The 16,289-nt window shown below is 38.1% G+C and overlaps 1 protein-coding gene across 9 annotated transcripts in view; it reads right to left on the bottom strand.

Moving 5' to 3' along the window:
- GRIP1 (glutamate receptor interacting protein 1) overlaps nt 1–16,289 on the bottom strand; it is a 509,652-nt gene that overhangs the window by 324,560 nt on the left and 168,803 nt on the right. For 3 of the 9 annotated variants that reach the window (XM_063447049.1, XM_063447048.1, XM_063447055.1), the window contains exon 1: nt 4,245–4,651. The exons of 1 other annotated variant lie outside the window; for it this stretch is intronic. In XM_063447049.1, coding sequence (XP_063303119.1) covers nt 4,245–4,377 — 133 coding nt within the window. In that variant the 5' untranslated portion in view covers nt 4,378–4,651. Of the gene's footprint in view, nt 1–4,244; nt 4,653–16,289 lie in introns of those variants that run through there. 5 more of the 9 variants (XM_063447051.1, XM_063447057.1, XM_063447056.1 and 2 more) reach the window with 3 other exon arrangements.

Raw genomic sequence — 16,289 nt, 5'->3', positions numbered from 1 at the left:
TAGATAGATAGATGCATTTCACTACAAAGTAAATTGGAGTTTTAACATATTCTTCAGAGCTTTACAGTTATACAGTGGGGGTGAAGTTGTTTTATGGTTTTATTTAGCTAAATAACTTGTGTTTAATGGTGTTAAATAACCAAGTATTAAGACTAAGGTTTACTGTGATAGACATAGGCCTAAAAAAACAAGAAAAAAACAAGAATGTGCTCCTTAAACTAAAAATGCTCATTAAAAAAAATAAAAAATAAAAAACATTTACTTTCCGGTAACGCACAACTGCAATCCTCTATTCTCTTTTTCTTTGACGTAACATTTCAGCTTTTTTTGACAACTGAAATAAATTGTAATAGCCTAGAAATTTTAGGGTTCCATATCTTTCATTGATATTTTAATGCACCCTATTGATTGTTTTAATTTTAATCAATTCTTCCATTAAAATATGTATTTCCCCGAGCAGGCTCTTCATTGTTTACTCCATAAATTCAAAATAATTGGAATAACGCTCAGGGTTAGTTACTAAATCATGAAATGTAAAAAACTCAGTGAGAATTTAAATCTACGCCATAATAGCCAAACTAGAAACATTATCTGTTTTGGCTACTGTGGCTACTGTGGCCTTAAATATGATACTCACTTTGGATTCTCGAATGCTGTATTTTTTTCTAACAGTGATCAGCTTTCTCTTTATTACACAGTTACAGCTATCACCTAGAAATTAATAGTGCACCTAAAACGTCAATATTTCGGAACTACCACTAAAATGCAATACAGACTATAAACTAACAAAAGAAAAAAACACGTTTATTTCTAAGAATAAAAAGCTACAGATTTCCCTATCACCACTGGGGCTCCATATCTAATAATAAGAACATGCATTTATATTTACAGATGAGCTGATGGTAAACCCATCAGCTTCTTTGGCTTCTAATATAGCTTGTATGCAGATGACACATAAATCTGTCTTCTCCTGTTCACTCTTGATTTGTGTTTCGGCCTGCCTCTCTGCTATTTCTAACTGGATGGCTGCTCACTTCCTAAAACCCAACCTCTCCAAAACAGAACTTCTCATCTTTCTTCCTTCGAGCATAGCTACGCCCATGTCTGTCTCCCTCCAAGTCAATGAAACTACCATCAGCTCTACTTCACAGGCTCACTGCATAGGGGTTCTTTTTGATTCCATCCTCTCAAGCCTCAAGTCCACACAATCGCCATATCCACCTTCTTCAATCTCAAAAACATAGTTGCATCCGACCCTAGCACCGGTTGAGGCTAATGTGAAAGCCCACGGCGCCATCTTCTTCCACCCCTTGACTACTGGAATGTGCTTCTCGTGGTCTTACGCATATCCAGCTTGCCCCATTACTTCCTGACTGCCCCCATTTACAAGCATATTCCATCCAGAACCTACGATTTGCCAAAGACCTGCATCTATCCTCGGTTTGTAATCACCCTTCTGACACCCACCATCAAGATTTATCTAGGGTTGCACCGTTCCTATGGAACTCCCTTTCCTTCTCAGTTAGACTTTTACCCAGTCTCCGTTCTTTCACCAAATCATTGAAAATTCCCTTTTCCAGGATTGCATGTCAATTAAACTGTTAACAGCTTTCCCTCCCTCCACCTTGGTAAGCAAGGTGACCTACCTGGCTTAGGTTTCTATGAAAATGCAGGGTCTTCTAAAAAAATCTTTGCAAGCATGCACACCATATTTACCATTAAAGGTACACTGTGTGAAAAAATGCCAAGGAGATTCCGTTTTCACAGGGTGATTCCTATACAGAAGCTCTGTGGCTTTTTGTCCGCGATGCTTAAGGCAATGTGGTCCCTACATTTTTACTGCATCCGCTAGCAGCTGTTTTTTTTTAAATAAATTGTCTTAAAACCAGAAGGTGATATTTTTGCTTTGAGTAGTTTTTAAGTGTTCGAAATCTGTGATCAAAAACCTAGGACTTCAAAGGAACGGAAGAACAGCTGTGACATTAGTCTGATTGAGAGCAATACAACCTAGATCACATGACAGAGAAACAGGAGGACAAAGGTCAAATTCCAAAGTGCAAAAGTGTGTTTTCTCACAGGGCAGGAGAATTTTCCTGTGTGCGTACAGCAGAATAATCTGAATAAATTATTAGAAATTTTACATATATTTGATTTTTCCCTGATGCTATACATACAGAAATTGCAAGCTTTATCAGACACTCTTACTTAAATATATCTTGAACGTCATCGCTTTCCCCTTCAAGAACATAACTATGAAACGGTTTGACCATTGCTTGTGTGTTGTACATAATCTCCGAAAATTCTCAATGAAAATTATACATTAACCCAAAATCTTTTGGCACATTTCATTAGCTAGCACACTGGAAGAAAAAAAAAACACAACAATCTCAATTCCTGCTATTTTCAATACCAGATCAATAGAAAAAGTGTCATTTTAATATCAGCTCGATGACAATCAAATGCACTAGACATGTCATAAAACATTCAACTGACAAGGGAATAGGGGTGAAACGTGTATTAAATGTCTTAAAATGAATTGATCCAATGCTGAAAAACACACTATTATTACCTGATTAGTAAAGGATGCTAAAATCTTTAACAAAAATAAAGAATCGTATTCTGCCTTGTTTCCTGCAGCCAGATATCCTCATTAGTTGGGAAACATTTAATCATGAAATATATTCTGATAACCCCCAATAAATAAATACTATCCAATATAATATTCTATTAGAACCCCCACTTAAGGTAGGCACTAAGACAAAAATGTTTAATAATGCCGCACGTCACCTAAACCTCCAATAAAAGTTTGTGATCGGGAAAATTAGCATTTTTATTTTCTAGAAGTGTGACTTCATGATTTATAGCCAAATATTACTCGTAGTCGGCTGTAAGAAATGGGTTTCCTTTAATTTAGAAGTTTCTTTTATGAACTTTCCCGAAGTATTTCTGACGAGCATTTCGGACATTGCAGTAATCATCAGGCAATGGCATTTGTTTTGTTTTTTTTGGTTTTTTTTCTGTTTTTTGTTTTTTTCTTGAATTCATAGTGTTCTGAAAAAAAGATAACTGTTACCACTAGTCACATAATGCAAAGTGACATCCCAAACTCACTGAATTCTGCCAGGGCTGGAGTTCGCCTGTCACTCTCTCCTCAGGCAAATCTGGGCATTTTTAAACCAAAGGGACAAGTCAGAGATTTGCAGATCAGCAGTGACAGATGCACAGAATGTCCCCACTCTCAAGTGTCCCCTTGCCCCTGTGATTACGCAACTAAATCTTCCACAAACCATGACAATACACGTGGGGGGCCCCACATCAGCCAAAAACATAGCAACCAATTCAATCTGAAAGCATTGAGAAAACACACTAAGACAAGACTTGTTTTAAATGGAGACATGACCCTTTTTAAACCACATCTTCACATCACTTAGTCTTGCAACCTGATACTCCTGACAAGTATTTAAACACAATGATCATCTCTGTTATTAACTTAGACCTATGGTAATGAATGGTATTCTATGATGATTACAAATCTCCAATTTGTGAGAATGCCCATTGCATAATGAGATCATATATAATGGCTTTATCCTTGGAACTCCAGCAGGGGAACAGGAGATTTGCATTTTATTTTAAATCCAGGAAGGCAGGAATCAGAAATTCCAGACACACAACAAGCACATACCTAACTTTCTAATAGCAGACTTTGTACACCTGGAAACATCTGCCCAGACTTGAGTGATTCATCTAGAGAAATCTAGATTCTGAGATTCGGGATATTGCATTTTACACATAAAAATAAACAAGTTTGTTGCTTTTCAGAGAAAAGGCAGATTATACCGGCATCTGTTTTTAGATGAGAAGCATTAAGTGTATTAAAATGATTAGTACCCAAGGAACTTTCTCTTGGTAGCATAAATCCCCATCCCAGCTGCCTGCTATCCTGCTAATTATGGATTGGTAGAACACTGGATGAATGGAGGTAATGATCTGCTGGAATCACCTGAACTACAAAGTATCAGCAGCTGATGCCGCACGTTCTGCCTGGAGCAGGGGATACAGCAGTGATGATGGTTCATCTTGGCACTCCAGGTGTTTGTGGACTGCATTTCCCATGATGCTCAGCCAGTCAGGAGAAATGTGGTCCATAAACCTCTGTGTGTGTCAGTAATCCCAGGTACAGCGAGTAACAAAGGACAAGGTAACCCAACTCCTGCGGTCTCCCTGCAGCTTGAAGAGGCACTTACTTCGAAAATGCTCCGATGCGTAGTAATAGACATCTTCATAGCCCTCATGGTAATCCTCCTCCGGCCGGTACTTTTTGCCTTTTCGCCTCCTGGATCTCCGGATCTGCCGGACAAACCCCAGGAAGCGCTCCATGATTCCTGGTCGGGCGGTGAGAAGGGGCTAACAGGCAGGCTGGGGGGCATCCACTGGGGAGACTGGTAGGCTGGAAGCTGGCAGGCTGGGGAGACTGACAGCTGGGGCTCTGTGTGACCAGTGCGTGTGTGTGTGTGTGATCAATGTGTGTGTGTGTGATCAATGTGTATTATTGTGTGACCTGTGTGTGTATTATTGTGTGACCAGTGTGTGTGTGTGTGTGTGTTTGTATGATCAATGTGTATTATTGCGTGACCAGTGTGTGTGCGTGAGTGAATGTGATGTGTGTATGTATACTCAATGTGTTTGTGTCAATGTGTACCTGTGTGTGTGATCAATGTGTATATTATCTGTATGTGTGTAGTCTGCAGGTATCTGTCTGTCTCCTTTACTCCAAGGTGTCCTGCCCCCCGCATGCCAATGATTCATTTCCAGTGTGGTTGCCCCATGGCCAGCCTGGCACAGAGAGGGGACTGGGCTCAGTCTGGGCACGGGCTAGTAAAGTTGCCTGGCTGGCTGTGGGAGTCAGTGAGAGAGATAGAGGGCTCCCTGCATTGACATGTCTCTCCCCCCGCCTCCTTGCTTCTGCCGCCGGCTCTCCATCATTGGAGAAGGGGTGTGTGGAGGCTGGGCGACGCCTTGCTGCCAGGGCTGAGCCATTGTGCTGCATAGAAGGAGTGACAGCCCGCCTGGACAGCCTCTCCCCTGGCAGCCGGGTACATAGAACCATGCTGCTACTGTCACCCTGTCACACTCCTTACTACACCTGCATGGTCCCCCGTACCCCCCCCTCATTATTCTTCATCTTCTGCTGGGAGGGAGGGAGGGGGGGGGACTTGTCAGGCTGCAAACTGGGCTCTGACCTTTAACATTCATTTAATCAACAACTAATGACTGACAGCAGCCCTGTTACAATAAACATGTTTTTATCTATTTAATTTGTGTTCCTGTCTCTCCCATTAGCAGAAGACGGATATAGTAAATAATCAATGAACATTACACAGACACAACCACCTGTGGGAGAGCACACAGACTGAAATGGTTTTAATTATGTGCCAGTCCAGTATCTCCTACACAGATAAATCTGAGTCATGCTAGCTCACTTATTATTGTGGAATACTGTCACTCACTATATTCCTGAGCCCATGTGAAGGATGTGTAGACTCTTTTTTTAATGACTCATACTTTCAAAAACCCTCTTTTCTTTAAGAGTGTTTCTTGCATAATTATTACAACACGATTTCTTTAGGAAATAAAAATGTAAATAATTCAAGGACAGAAGCAAAACGATATAATGAGCCACATTTCAAATTCAAGTTTAAAAAAAAAAAAAAAAGAACTGGCATGTATGGTGCGAATCACTAAATTAGATATTGTGAATAAACTGAGGAGATAATTTCATATTTTATGGTGAAATAAATGAACATGTTGGTCTAAAATGTGCGACACTCCTGGTTTTGTGAGTATTTCCAAGTCGGAGATTTATTAAGTGATGACAAGGGTATTCGTTAGATGTCGAACTGCAGCAAAATAAATCTGAATTGCAAAATTGGGGCTAAAATAGCCAAGCTTTCACTATAGGTGAGCTGGAGAACTATGTTATCAGATCATAAAGTGAGAATTCAAATTGAACTCCAAATTTTAGGCCGAAGTAATGGAAGTATTGCTGAAACATATTTTGGTCTTACATTCACAATTCACTTGCTAACTTCAGTGAATAACCCTGTAAGTGGTACAATTCTGATTTTATTTCATGACAATTTAGAATTTAGGGAAGCCTGGCATTGCTTAATATTGTAAAGCGCTACGGAATCTGTTGGCGCTATATAAATGGCAATATTAATAATGGCTTCCCCACGATTACGCTGATGAACGGATGTATGCCCTTATTGGTTGGGAAGCAACTTAAGCTGGCCAATGCCTACCCATCGCCTGTTTCTAATACCAGCCTGTATTCAGATAGACCTACACCGGCACAGAGTCTATGCCAACATTCTGTCTGTCAGAAGGGAGGGGAGAGCAAATTTAGCAGCAATTTATACAGATTTGTGTACATTTGTTAGTGATTTAGCCAACATAATGTATAGATTAAATATCTGAAAATAAATTATTTTATAGTACGGTTAGGTAAATTACAAGCAACGTTTAACCCCTTCAGGACCAAACTTCTGGAATAAAAGGGAATCATGACATGTCACACGTGTCATGTGTCCTTAAGGGGTTAAACTGGGGTTCTGACACCATAACACTAGTTACCACGATGTATGGAGTGGGGTGACCCTATACTTTGTAACAACATAACTCCCTCTGTGAAAGATTAATTATTTCCCTTTAAGAAGACTAATATGGTTGTACTGCTATTTTATTTGAACTTTTCGTGCCCTTCACAGCTGACTGCTCCTTCGAACGCTTGCCGACTCCTTTCACAATACGAAGGTCTTTTGTAGTGTTATATTACTGTTTTGTTTAATGTTTTCTCAAACTGGCTGCAAACGTTTTCTTAAATAAAGAAGTAAAGGGGAAAAAAAAAGAAAAGAAAGTATACTTGCACATAACATAAAACAGCAACTTGCTGTTTAGGTATTTTAAAATAAAAAAATAATAAAATAAACCGAATGTTGTAGATTACGTTATGAAATGTACACAAATTTATTTTTTCCATGCATACCTTTATAGAAATACTCAATATAAAATGTACTATACATTGGAATATTTCTAAATCAATTAAAAAATAAAGTCTAACAAAATTTAGGCCCCACACTTAAAATAAAGTCTATCTTGTGTATAATCAAGGATGGCAGGAAAGACATTAATTATATATAAATAAAGGGATGCCATTTCTGAGTCATGATTGATTGTAAACTATAGGAAAGAAATGTAACAATGAGATTTTGCACAGATTTCTCAACTATGTTCTATAGAGACAGTTGCTTAATAGGGCAAACCAGGCTTACGTTATAGCTAATTTTTTTTGTTTATGTTTGTTGTTGTTTTTTCCTTTTTTTTTTAATAATAACTAAATTATTAAATTCTATCTGCCTCTCCTTCGAAACCTTAATGTTTTCTCGTTTTGCTCCAAAAACACATGTACATGATGTCATGTAAAGTGCTATGGAATTTGCTGGCGCTAAATAAATAAAATAATTATAATAATAACATACATGTACCGAATGTCATGACTTACATGTTTATTTACTAAAGTTCAGATGTATCAAAAATAACTGAAATTCCCTTTAGCAGAAATGAGAATTGTAGTTCAGATGCAATTCTGTTATTTCAACTGAGGTTTGCTGAGCCAACCACCAAATTTCAGTCCTTCGTTAATAAATATGTTCGGTTTCCGGAAGTTGTAGTTCAAATATTTTCTACGGTGAAAAGCTAACAAAACAATTACAACTCACAGAAACGTGTAGCACACGGTCTATGGGATTAGCCCAACAGGGCTACAAAAATGTCAAATCAACATTGTGATTGGCTAAGTCACTTCCTAGTCTAACGCATGTTCTGCACATTCTGGGGATGTACCGGAAATGCAAGATCTTCAAACATGAGTATCTTTTTTATGATCATATTTAACATATTGTGTTGCTTATATGTTTTATAAAACATTATCTATAGGAATGATCATCGAGGTTGTCAAGTCTCTGCAGAGACTTGTTGGTCATTTTGAATGTAGACTGATATGCTTTAGTAAGCTGAAGCTTGTTCAAGGTTCTACAGACACTTACAGAGTGATAAATGTCATAGCCGATACAATTAACCTCCAAAGGTTACCTTTTAATGTGTTGTTGAGGAGGCTACAGTACGTTACTTTACTGGTTATGCATACACTGATCAGCATACACTGAACATTAAAACTATCTGCCTAATATTATGTAGGTCCCCGTTGTGATGCCAAAACAGCTCCGATGCATCAAGACATGGACTCCACAAGACCTCTGAATGTGTCCTGTGGTATCTGGCTCCAAGACATTAGCAGCAAATTCGTTAAGTCCTGCAAGCTGCGACGTGAGGCCCGATGGATTGGATTTGCTGTTCCAACACATCCCACAGGTGCTCAATTAGATTGATATCTGGGTAATCTGGAGGCTAAGGCAACAGCTTGAACTCTTTGTAAAACGTGTTCAGGAATGGTTTGAGGAGAATGACAGTGTCGTGGTGTGCATTGTCCTGCTGGACGAGGCCACTGCCATCAAGGCACTTCATGAAGGGGTGTGCGTGGTCTGCAACAATCTCAAGGTAGGTGATACGTGTCAAAGTAACATCCACATGAATGTCAGGACACATGGTTTCACAGAATAACATTGCCAAGCATAATACTGCCTTTGTCGCCCTGCCTTCTTCCCATTCTGAATCCTCCTGCCATCTCTTCCCCTGGTAAATGATACACACACGGCCATCCCCCGAATCTAAAAGAAAACGTGATTTATCAGATCGGGTAACCTTCTTCCATGGCTCCATGGTCCAGTTCTGACAACCGGTTAACATTCCTCGCACCACTTTTGGTACTAATTGATGCACATTGGGAACACCCAACATTATTTGCCGTTTTGGAGAAGCTTTGGCCCAGATGTCTAACCATCACTATTTGGCACTTGTCAGATCTTTCAATTTCTCGTTTTCTCTGCTCCCAACACATGAAATTCAAGAACGGACTGTTCACTTGCTGCCTAATATATCCCGCCTCTTTGACAATTGCCATTAATAACAATATAATCAATGTATTCACTTTGCCAGTTAGTGGTTTAGTGGTTTTAATGTTGTGGCTGATCAAAGTATAAAGCCAATAATCAATATCTGATGTATGGTCTTTTCATATATGTTTATATGTTGTTGTTTTTTTTATTTTATTTATTTTTGTCATGTTTTTGTAAAGTTCTCCCTGAATTAAGGTGTTTGTATGCTGCAAAATATTAAATATTTGTAGAGTAAGTGAAAAAAATCTATATTCTGTAAATGTTGCCAAAAGCTTTTTATTTATTTATTTTTTTTTTTAAGGAGAAAAAAAAAAAAAAGCAAAAAACTCCAGTCATGCATGAAAATGGAAGCAATGATCTGAATATACATCGAACAAACTGTTTGGAACAGATCCAAAACATCTCAACATTACACTGCTTCCATTTCGGAAAAGAATCTGATAAAGTAAATTTGCCCTCAGAAAAAAATGCTGTTTTTTTTTTCGGGGAGCACCTCTGTATGGAAATTGTTCAATCTGATTTTATGAAAAAAAGAATTGTAGAAATACTCCACAGATATTCCCAAATAAAGTGAATTAAATTAAAATAATCAAATTATAATACTAAATATTTTGACCAGGAAAAAGTATGTTTACATTTTAGCTAGTTTCCAAGAGGAGAATGGGGTCTAAATGTGTTTTTACTGTTGCTAAAGTACTATGCACAAGCAATCTCATTATTAAGGAAGGAATGACCCTAATGGAGGTAGATTGGTGTTACCTGGTGTTAGCTTTGCCCATCAGTTATCAAATGTATTTGTACTACATCCAATATCAATGCATGCCTTGTTAAGAAAGATTCCAGCCCACTTGCTGCTTATGGGTATCTGTGATAGAAATCTGGCTCTAAAGACGTTTTTGGTATTGTTTGGTGCTTAAGTTACATTTACATTGTTTACTTCATTCTACATTTTATTACAGTCCTATCGTGTATGACAAGGATACAACCAGTCCAATGACTGATGCCAGGTACTGGATGGTACCATGTGCTGTCATGGATGACAAATCCGACTCCTTTAGCCAAGCTTGGTCATACAGTCTCAGATGCACCCAAGAAGATAATGGCAATTTCATGTGGTCTAGATTTAGTTTTAAAATATTGCTTTTCCGGGGCACTCAGTAGAGTAAAATTACAAGGTAGTTCTTTAAGAACTCTTCCTCTTAAGAAGTAGCTACCTGAGGTTTAATGCTGTATAAACTGTCAAAGCTTCATATGACCATAGGCATTTCGTGTCCTTTGAGTTTCATGTTTCTTCACAATACAAACATCACTGGCTATATTCAGTTAAGGTTTATTCATTCTAGAAAATGTATTTACAAAAAGGTACAATTAAAAAAAAGATATATATTGCTTATAGCAGTGGGTCTTCACCCTGGACCCAATACTAGGGTACCAATCCTATTTCACTGGATTCACATAGGTTGGAAGACGTCCATCAAATTCTTCAAGTCTCTGACCATGGCCACTTACAATTTCTAAGAACCATTGGTTTATATCTTCTCGGTAAACAAATACCTATCTGTACAAATGTTTTCAGTGTTTTTCATTATTACTAAGATTATTTGTTTTTGAACATCATCGGCATCTCTCACACAGTCTGCAGCGTAGATCAGTTAGCTTTTATGAGTTAGTAGAAAGTAAGTGGTGCAGCTGTTTAGAAATTGCAATGTACAGACAATTAGAGTAATTTCTTGTTTGCGAACCAGACAAGAGTTTGATCTGTGCATTTCAAAGCCTCAGGATACCTGACATTACCTGATGCTGTAAAATATAAAAAAGTCTGCGGCTGTAGTGAACTGTTCGATCCACTTGGCACAAGCACAAAAGCTTAACACAAATAGCTCATCATACTCGTTTTCCTGGCACTATAGTGCCCTGAGGGTGCCCCCACCCTCAGGGTCCCCCTCCCGCCCGGCTCTGGAAAGGGGAAAAGGGGTAAAACTTACCTTTTTCCAGCGCTGGACGGGGAGCTCTCTGCCTCCGATCCTCCTCCGTTCCGCCCCGTCGGCTGAATGCGCACGCGCGGCAAGAGCTGCGCGCGCATTCAGCCGGTCGCATAGGAAAGCATTTACAATGCTTTCCTATGGACGCTTGCGTGCTCTCACTGTGATTTTCACAGTGAGAATCACGCAAGCGCCTCTAGCGGCTGTCAATGAGACAGCCACTAGAGGATTTGGGGGAAGGCTTAACCCATTAATAAACATAGCAGTTTCTCTGAAACTGCTATGTTTAAAAAAATAATGGGCTAACCCTAGCTGGACCTGGCACCCAGACCACTTCATTAAGCTGAAGTGGTCTGGGTGCCTAGAGTGGTCCTTTAAGTGAGCATTCAAAGTGAACCTCACAGTGAATTTCAAATTTTATGCCAAGGTAGCCAAACTAGAAGGATAGCTGCCAAAGAATATTGAGAATGTGAGAAGTTTTCCAGTTTAGCTAATTTGCCTTAAATTTTAATTCACTTTGAATTCTCACTTTATTGAATAACTCTGAAAGTTAGTTTAATTAGTAAACATTCTCCATTCTAGCTACAGTCACTGATTTAAAAAACAAACAAACCAAAGAATGTGCAATAAAATTGGCGCTAAGAAGGTGTCGCCAAAAACCCAAGTGGGAATTAATCACTCAAATTTCCCAAATACAGAGTAAAAACACAGAAACACAATAAGTGGCACACTTCAAATGCAATAAAAAGTGCAGGATAAAATAATACCTAATTGGATTTTTTTCTCTTCGCAAATGGATTCATTAGAGCCTGTCTCAAACTGGCTCAGGTAAAAAGCGTATTGGAAGTGGTGATGGTGATCCAATGTTCACTCCGGCAAATAACCCCTCCATGAACATGTCAATCTCTCAGTCGTGATAAAACGGAGCAGCGTCTCTGTCTCCAAATTCTCTCCTCTGTCCCTCCGCTCCCAGCAACTCAACCAGCTCTGCATGGCGCACATTGATGACGTCACTAACAACGCACCCAAGAATAGTCACCGGTTGGCTATTTTGTGTTTTAAAGGGTTATTTATGAAAGTGCGAATTTTCAGGAATTCAAATTGAATTATTTTGAAACACATTTGAAGAGGTTGCCTTATCAAATTCTGTTTTTAAAACTAAGCCAGAATGATTTTTTTTTTTAAAACTCAATATATTGAAGGATATAATTAACATGTTATAGGATAACTGATTATTCGATGTTATTACACTGATTTAACAAATGTATATGAACAGGTCTTTGATACAAGGAGAAATCGAACTGCCATTATGGAGTCAAGAAAGAATGTTTATTCCCTTTTGTGGCGTAGTTGGCCATTGCTACACATTTTTTTTTCCTTCATTTTATCAACAGCATACAGAGATGTATTTTAAAGGCTGAACTTAATAGACTGAGTCTTTTTCAACCTAAATTACTATGTAACTATGAAGAACTTTTCCCTTGTCCTTTAAACAAAGAACAACAACGTTATTGTTGCTCTTGTCGTAAGATAATGTTCTAGTTATGCATAGAGACATGTGAAAAATAAATGTACACAATACTTTCCAGAACACTAATAATACATGATGGTGGTTAGTTGGTTTGTTCAGAAATAACCTGAAAGCTTAATGGTATACTGCAACACCTGTTCTATGCATTCCCAGTGGTCACACTGTAGGTGGGGGTTTGAAGGGGCTATTCATTTTTAGAATTGGCTAATAGGGTTGGACTTAAACTTTTAACCCTTTACATGAGTACTTGGGACCTTAGAACCAACTTGCAACATTTTGATAATTAGCAGACTTGGGCCTTCATTTAAAGTTTTTAGATAAACTTTTCAAAGGATTATATTTCAAATTTTGAAAAATATCTAAAATATTGATACTTTTTTATATATTTCTTTTTTACAATCTGTCAGAATGGCACTCCCCTGTAGTAGGTCCATTGCTTCACTGGCACACCCACCAATGCCCCACGTTCATACTTATAAACCTAAAAGTACTATATAATTTTCATTTCTCCAACTATCAATAATTATCTCCTCTTTCCGGGCCTTTTTAATTTCCACACTTCCCAAGACTCCAGAGTTTGGTGGGACTATCTTGAATTTGGGTTCCTGTCCCACCACCCTGAAATTGTACTCTGGTGACCCGCATGTGGGGACACCCATGAATGGTCTGTAGGAGGGCTGCGCCAGCACCTTATTAAAAAACGTTCACTCTGAGCTGAATGTACTCTAAGCAATGAACCCATGTTTAGAACACTTCAGGAGTGATTTTTGGAAGCATGTATTTTGTCTCGTTTCAGCATTTTGTGTTGCTTACTCTCCTTGTGTTTGCCTAGTGTTTTCTCGAGTGTTACTGCCTACCTTCTATTTCAATGTCCATGGCTCTGCTAAAAGCAACTTAACAACTCCAAATCCAGTCTGTTCTAGAAGAAAATAAAAGTGATCATTTACTGTTTACTTTTTGCTCCATTCATGAGTTACTAGCAGAGATAAGATCCCTTTTATCTCCAACATTTGTAAAATTAACTAGTTAATGAATAAAAAATTGTTACCAATTTAAGCTGAGTTTATTTATTTATTTGTAAGTCAAAGAATGTTAAAGGGAAACTATAGGCTAGGAAAGACAAATTGTATTCCTAGCACTATAGTTCCCTATAGTGACCCAAACCCTTAATTAACTTAACTGAATCCAGCGCTGATGTCATGTCCTTCGGGGCTTGGTCAGATTTTGCCTCTGCTCCTCCTCCCCCAACTTCGGGGACATATTGCGCATGTGTGGCGAATGCCACAATCGCATTAGGACAACCCAATAGTAAAGCACTGAATCAATGCTTTCCAAAAGGGTTTTAGCTAACACTGGATGTCGCTCAACGACCCAGAAGCACCTTTAGTGGCTGTCTAGTAGACAGCCACTAGAGGTGGAGTTAAGGTGTCAATAACTGCAATAATTACGGTTGCAGGGTTAAACTGACAGGGACAGTGCACCCAGACCACTTCAATGAGCTAAAATTTCACCAGACAGTCGGTATGGGATAGCATATCTAGGCTAGAGGTCAGGACCATATAAAATATTCTGTCATATTGCAATGTGGTTTTCGTGTCCATGCTTTGGGCAACAGTGGGTTAATCAAGTAATAGGCAGTGCCATACATAGCTTCCAGACTCACCTACCGCCACCCACCAATAAGCTATATAAGTTGCCAAAATATGTAGGTACATTAATAAGACGTAGCACTCACACATACATCACAAGCATCAGCTACATAAAGAGAGCACAAAGAAAACATTATACATAATTAGAATTCTGTTCTTTATAATGATAGATTCCTTCTCCCTATGCCTTTGCCAGGACTTGCTTCCCCCCCACCCCCAAGAATGCCAGCAGAGAAAATCACTAGGCATCACAACTCAGATGTTGATATTGTACATTCTACGTATGTTCTTAGATCTCCTGCTGGGACATACCATCCCACTCATCCATACACACACACAAAGTCGGAAACATTACAGATATATTAATAATGTGGGCCTTTTTTTTTTTTAAACACAATATAAATATCTCAGAGTATGATCACATTATTAGCGCACTGGGATTATGTGATTGTTTTCATAGTTTTAATAAAATTAAAGGGACACTACACTTTAAATATATATATATATATACATATATATATATATATATATTTTATTTTAGAGTTGTTAATAGTAACAGAAATTATATCTTCAGTGGTAATGGCACATCAGTTTGTGGAGTTTATTTGTTATTTGTAATGGTATCAAATAGATCTGTGGACTGCAACATTTAGACAAAAATTGTTTTAAGGTCAGCTATAGTAATGATTTGGCTATTTTAGTCTAAATGTTAATTCGCTAGAGTTCGGTGTTTACTAGTGAATAAACCCTTCTGTCTACCTACATTGACTGTACATGCACTACTCTAATAGCTTTACTGACACAAGTAAAAATGTAACCATCACAATCAAAATGCTGACAGTTTTCTTTGACCTGCCTTTGTATTTTTTCACCACAGCCTAGAACCTTCTCAGTTACACAGTTTGTTTTTTCCCCCCCAAGATACCCAACAGCACAAGTCTCCAGAACTCTATTGAAGGCCAGCCTTTCACAATTTAGTGTGAAAATACTAATTCAACCGTTTGACTTCTTACCTGGGGTCATCTAGGTGTTACAGTGTGAGCTATAGTGGTTGTGGTGCTTGAAGCATCCCTTTAAAAGATTATAAGGTCTGTTCACTAAGCACAAGCCTTTTTCTCTAAATTTAAATTGTCAGGAATTCTAAATTTAAAATTTTTGGTGAAAATAGCTGAAATAAAGAGATTTTACCAATTTGGCACTTTTGGCGTATATAGCCCTGTAAACTGTAGTAAACTAAAAACCAAACTAAAAAAAAAAAAAAACAAATTGGCTGACTGCTAATCATTTTAGCCAGCTCACTGAGGGCTGAACATGCAGGGAGCACTGATTCAATGACCCCTGCAGGATCCTAGTGCCCTAAACATATTGCAAGCGCTTCTAACGATGCATACATGCTATCTTGTTGGGGACAGTTCCCTGATGTTCCAATAGTTGGACACCAGGTAACCAAGGCAGGACATAACTGAAAAATCATGACTGTCCCACCAAAATCATGATGGTTAGGAGGCATAGATCACTGCCAACATCTGCATTCATACAGAGAGCGCTGGTTATTTTAAAATTGCAGAGAAGTAATCTTCAGTTTTTGTATATACTGTTAAGACATCATATTGACAGACGGACATATTGCCACATGTGTGCTGGTTCTTAAAAGACTTCATTTGACTTGAAGTAATTACATTTTTTATTTTTTTGTGTATAATTTCTATATTAATTAAATTGTTCATATTTTTGTATTTGACTATTAAATCCTCGAAGGGAGTGATGGGAGATTGGGGTCAGCCCTGTAAAGCAGAATCAATAGTGACAAATATTCATATTTTATTATTTTACCAGTAAAAATGTGTACTTTTTTTTAGATAATATTGCTATTATTCTGGTGTTGCACTAGTTTGTATAAAAATATATATTTTTTCTGTTGAGGCTATATATTACAGTTATATTTTCCTTTATGAAATACCTACATGTAGGGGCGGCAAATATATAAAAGGAAGTCACACAACGAGTGATAGAGTAAAGTCATAGTTTTAGAAGGACAGGGCGAGTCTGTACT

This window comes from Pelobates fuscus, chromosome 3 (assembly GCF_036172605.1).
Source record: "Pelobates fuscus isolate aPelFus1 chromosome 3, aPelFus1.pri, whole genome shotgun sequence".
Taxonomy (NCBI): domain Eukaryota; kingdom Metazoa; phylum Chordata; class Amphibia; order Anura; family Pelobatidae; genus Pelobates; species Pelobates fuscus.
Note: the sequence above shows the minus strand (reverse complement) of the source record. Positions and strands in the feature narration are given on the sequence as shown.